Here is a 5,823-nt window from a genome sequence, read left to right as displayed (position 1 = left end):
AGCCCGCCCTCAATAGTCCCCGTTCCATCGCGCACAGGTACACTGATGTAATTATTTAATTATCCCGTGATAGGCGCTTCATACCAGCCATCACGCTATCATCGGATCTGTCAGGTGATTCGTTAAGGATGATTTCAGTGTTTTCACCTGATGTAAGCGGTCATCGCAGTTTGTTTTATAAGCGCTTAGTGGGTCATTTGTGTGATAAATGCTGTATTTCTGATTCAGGATGGATCTTCCAACTGAAGTGAGTACATCATATAGCCTAGTTAGTAAGCACGGACTGATCGATAGAGCAGGGAAATAAAAAAACTTATACATATCAGGATCAGATACATGTAGGCCTACTGATGTAGATACTGGCATGAGTGGGGACCTGTGATATTATGGATTTTCTCTTATCAGGTCGTGTCACGTGCATGCGTGTACTGGTAGATATTGTATTCTTATGTATCTAGTACAAACCATATACATGTATGTACCTACTTGAATCACCCTGGTGACATTTCCTATCCTTCATTATAAACATGTCCTTTTGAGACAAGTGATGAGAAGTCTGCCTGTATGGCATGTTTGGTATGATATGTCTGGAGATTGAACCTTGCCTTAAATACTATGACTAAGTTGTGTGAAATAAGCATGTTATAAAATTTGAGAATTGTTACTAATATTAGGGTTAACAGGGCTTAAAACTAACATTAAGCTGTAGTCAGTTTCCCTATGGGGCAGCGCGGACATCCGGGATTCTCGCAAAATGACAGGTACTGCGTCGGTGAAAACAGCAACCTTGGCGACGTACGCACACACCAGCCAGTATGAGGATCGGGTTATACAATCTTTTCTTTGATCTGTACGTACACGCGCGCTCGTTGCAGTTGTTTTCACCAGCCGCGGTGTGGTTGCTACCCGTATTTTTGTTCAACTCCCTGATGTCTGCGCTTCCCCATATGATTTGTTTCTCTTGTATACATTTAGCATAATTTATACTTTGTTTTTCAAGTTAAAGAGGTTGACACATCTGAATAGTGTGCACAGCATGTACTTTTATAAGTTCCTGTAAACTTAAACCGAGCCATACCATTGGTGATACCAGTACGATTAACTGTAAATGAAAAAAAGATCTGAAAATGTTTGTTCCTTTGTATTTCAGCTGATCTCATATATTATGAGATTCTTAACATCTTCTGAGCGCCATGAAGCATCCCTGGTCTGCAAGAAATGGTACTATGCATCGCTGGACCCTGCCCTGCACCAGAGCTCTGTCATAACTCTCCGAGCCAGTAATAGCACTGGGGAGAAGTTCCACCATCTGGGACAGCGCAAGAGCCCCAGCCTGGTGGTGAGCCACGTTGATGGGTCCCGTGACTGTGGCCAAGTCCTGGAGGAGATTGGCCACCACCTGGGCCCACATCTGACCAGCCTCAGCCTGCGGGGATCCGACGTCACCGAGACTGTCTTTGTCGGGATTATCGGCCACTGCCCTGGGCTGCAGCGGTTGGACGTGAGCTGCTGCAACAGCCTCTTCATGTCTGGGAACCTGCTGCAGAAGGCGGAGGACCGGGAGAAAGTGGCCCAGCCACTCGAGAATGTCACCTCCCTCAACCTTGCCTCCAACCGGTACCTGTCAGACATCCTCTTCAACAGACTTGTGGGCGTGATGCCCAGTGTGGCCAAGCTCTCGCTGGCATCCTGCAACATCATCCATCAGAGCGATGCCTACATCAGCGCTGATCGAAAGTCCAGTTCCTTCATGTCCTTGTCCAACTTCCTGATGTACCTGCAGCATCATGCAGACAAGATCCTGTCCCTGGACCTGAGCTGCACCGGGATAGGAAGTGAGGCACTCCATCTCATCAGCCATGTCAAGGGCCTGGTGCTAGAGGAACTGACCCTTAAAAAGTGCAGTGGAATCAGCAACGAGGGAGTCGCTAGTCTCGTCAAGAAGCAGTCCTCGCTCCGATCCCTCGATCTCAGCAGCGTAGCGTCCCTGAACAGCCCATCCCTGATCGCCATCTGCAAGTATCTACCTCACTTGGAGCACCTGAACGCCAGCGAGTGGTCCCAGTTAGAGCCCCAGGCATCAGAGTACCTCTCCTCATTGCGGCACCTGAAGTCTGTCAACATGTCCAACTGCTACCACGTCGGCCTGCACCACCTGTGCAAGGGACTCGGAAGCAGCAACTCCTCCCACCTGGTCTCGCTGAGCCTCGGGGGCTGCGGGTCCGTCCGCGATGAGGTCGTCTTGAGCCTCGTGAAGAGCTTACCTCAGCTTGAGCAACTTGATCTCAGCTCTTGCTTCGGCGTTGGAGATTCCAGTGTACATGCCATTTCAAGGTAGGAGCCATGAAACCATAGGGACTTACATTTACATGTGTTTATGTACTTCAAAGTCCTCATCAACTACTTAAGAAAATTCTCACAAATGTGACGTTCATACAATGTACACATGTAATACACTGACTTTGTATCACTTTTAAATTGACACTGAAAGATCTGTGTACATAGTGAAACAACTTGTACAACTTTCCTCAGGTTTCAATGTTGATCAACTTTTCACACCTGTCAAGTTGACAGATGATATTCTATATGCCTCTCGATAATGTTATTCATTAGAACCTACATGTGTAACTGACTCGTTGTATTTCTTTCATTCTTATCCCTCCTGGATTTCAGGTTTTTGCCCAATCTTAAGAAGCTTCGATTAGCCTGGTGCAAGAAGATCACCGACTTTGGATTGCTGGGCCTGGATCAGAATGCACCGGTCTTCATCACCGACAACGAAGCCACCAAGCACTACAGCGACCGCTTCACCAAGAGCCACAGCAACATGGGTTTCTTCAAGCGCCCGTCCTTCAACGAGAAGATCCTGAAAATCCCGGAGAAGGAGATTCAGAGGCTGATGGATGCCCCAGACCAGGTCAACCTGACGGCGCTGACCAGGCTGGAATCATTGGATCTGACGGCCTGCAACCACCTGACGGACATCTGCGTATCCCACGCTGTCCGCTTCCCCTGTTTGCACTCGCTCACCCTCAGCCTCTGCTCCAACATCACCGATCAGAGCCTGGCTGCCCTGGCAGCCAACAACCCCAACCTGGTGGAGCTGCTGATTGGCCACTGCCACCAGGTGACTGACACAGGATTGAAGGTTCTTGTCCAGCGGCGCAGGGGGCTGAGGTCGCTGGATGTCTGCGGCTGCGAGAAGGTCACGGACGCCACACTGCTGGCCCTGGGCCAATACACCAAGCACCTGCAGCATCTCAACATCTCACAGTGCGGTGGCGTGACCATGGCGACGGCCGAGAAGCTACAGCAGCAGGTACCCACTCTGAGGTCGCTGCAAATGGCGCACATATCCAGCGGTGGCTCTGCCTTCTACCACTACCAGCCAATCAGTTTTTGAGACAGTAAAAGACAGCTCAATTACAGTGACCATTGACCAGTCACTATTGACGCATGTCAAGTAAAATCTGACCAATTCAAGCTTCACTTTTATGTGAGAGTTTTTAAGTCCTAACACTTATTCAAAAAAATTCAGTCAAGATTTTTTCAGATAGAATGCACATGTATACAAAAGGATGTAAAAATAAACCAGCCTTTCTTTTAAATGTGTAGTTACTAGCAGAAAAACCATCTGCTGTTGAAATGGGACATGCTGAAGTATGTTAACACATTCACCAGGCCAGCTGGAGCTTGGGATGTGTACACACCCACAGGTTTGCACTGTGCCAACCACTTTCCATAATGATTGTCACAGAGCAGTTATTTTCTGCGTGAAGGTAGGCACTGACCGTACAGTCATCCTGCTGTTGGTCCATGGGGACATTAATGTTCACAGTTTGTGTAATCTCACAAACAGTAGGCTTTATCTCCTTCACATTCTGGGAAGTATTCTTCCAAAGTTTTTCGGTGGAAAAGTTAATGGAATTATGTACCTTTTGTTTGTGTTAAAATACTGCAATATACCCAACGAAATACCAAACTTTTTCCCAGTGTGTGAACTTTCTAAAATAGCATCTCTGGGCATTGAATCCAAGGGCATTGACAAAGGATCATATCCATTTCCTGGTTCTAAAGATGAAAACATTTTCTAATTCAGTTCCTATCACCAGCAATAAAATCCCATGGAAAGTTTACACGACATTCAATGTGTACACATCTGCACAGCACACAGGTGTGTGTGCAGATTTGTTGGTTAGATTGACGAAAATTTGTAAAAAGTCAGTTTTATTGAAAGTGGTCATGGTGGAAGTAACTCTTTATCAGATGAAGGTTTGAACATAAAGACCATAAATAATGCCCTCTGATAGCGTGCCTACCTAATAATAGTATAATAGATAATAGTAATGGACATTTATAAAGCACAAACCATATCCCCCATGATAATAGACACTGTCAACATACATCCCCTCTTCCTACGGTAAATCTATTCTTGTAAAAAAATTCAACTTAATCTTCTTGAAGTTAACATGTACATGTACCTCCATATTGTATAAAATGGTAGTCATTTTATGTCAGTTTGTAATTTAATATTTCAAGCATTCGATGTCTCAGATTGATTCTTTGCTTGTAAACTATTTTGACACATCTTTGATTTTAAATATAATTGTAATGTATATGTGTGTAAATAAAATTCTGAGATGATTTTTACATTTGATGCATATATTATACAGAGAGAGAAATATCAATTAATCCTTGGAGAAATGCAAGGGGGAAGATTTTGATTAGATTTGATACCCACAACACTGAAATTATTTGGTTAAAGTGTATTTATAGTTTTGAAAGTTTAAATTTGAGAAATGCCTTATTATACATCATCATATACATGTACATCAATATTTTGCGAGATTGTGTTGATACAATCAACTGCCAAGCTGTAAGCAGTTTAATAACGTACACGGGAAAGCTTGAATTCTGTGGGAACCCTCGGAAAACTTTGGGTCCACGTTGTTTTTGAACAGTTGATTGCTTTGCAAATTTAATGCCTAAATCCACATCAAATGAGTAAGTAGTCAGGAGCAATGTACATGTACACTACATGACTGTGAAGGACTGGTAGTGTTTTCTTCCATAATAGCTTTTTCTTTGCTGTAAACTGGGCTTGATTAAATGTAAATCTTTGCAGGATTTGAAATTTGATTAGTTTTTTACGGTTAAAAATCAAATTATGTGTCGTTTACATCCTGTCTGTTCCTGTGACAGACTTTTTTCAGTAATCGCATAAACTTGTAGGTACAGTAGTGTAAGAGGCTGGAGAACTCAGTTACTAAGAGTCGGTAGGAGTTTTCCTGCACGAGCCTTGATGAGTAGTCAAGGGCGGATCCAGAAAACCAAATGTCCAGGTGGTGGAAGGGGAGAGGTGGGCAACATTTTGGAACTTTTATAAAGTACTAACTTTCTGTGGCCTTTGTGGAGGTTGCTGGTACATTGTGGTGCATTTTACACCTCACCAATCCGTCATTTCCTCTGGCCAGTTGGTTCTGTCATTATTTCCACTCCTTGACAAGAGTGACTGGAAGTGTTATGAGTCAGTATCTGCAGAATGGGCGGTGATACCCCTAGTTAAATGACGTGTGGGGAAAAAAAGTACCACGGAATTAGGACATTACTCGTATCAGTACACAGGTTTGTATAATTTCCTGCCAAGGGTTTTCAATAAAGAGTAATCATTGAAAGAAATCTGATAGTCATTCTAACTAGCAGAATTCCATTTGGTGTACTTTGTGACGAATTTTGTTACTCCCAAGATTTGAATCAAAGTGCATTAACCCCTTCATCCTGCGGCTTTATGTGAGGATTAGTGCATACCACACGTGCATTCTA

General features: G+C 44.0%; 1 protein-coding gene across 1 annotated transcript; it reads left to right on the top strand.

Moving 5' to 3' along the window:
• Positions 1-67: 67 nt before the first annotated feature.
• Positions 68-5,679, top strand: LOC110977173 (uncharacterized). The gene is made up of 3 exons (XM_022231057.2): positions 68-247; positions 1,151-2,334; positions 2,674-5,679. The coding sequence occupies exons 1-3, from the start codon at positions 230-232 to the stop codon at positions 3,401-3,403; spliced, it is 1,932 nt and encodes a 643-aa protein (XP_022086749.2). The 5' UTR covers positions 68-229; the 3' UTR covers positions 3,404-5,679.
• The last annotated feature ends 144 nt before the right edge of the window (positions 5,680-5,823 follow it).

Source organism: Acanthaster planci, linkage group LG02 (genome assembly GCF_054643075.1).
Source record: "Acanthaster planci isolate LZ-2023a linkage group LG02, COTS_SCS, whole genome shotgun sequence".
NCBI lineage: Eukaryota > Metazoa > Echinodermata > Asteroidea > Valvatida > Acanthasteridae > Acanthaster > Acanthaster planci.
Note: the sequence above shows the minus strand (reverse complement) of the source record. Positions and strands in the feature narration are given on the sequence as shown.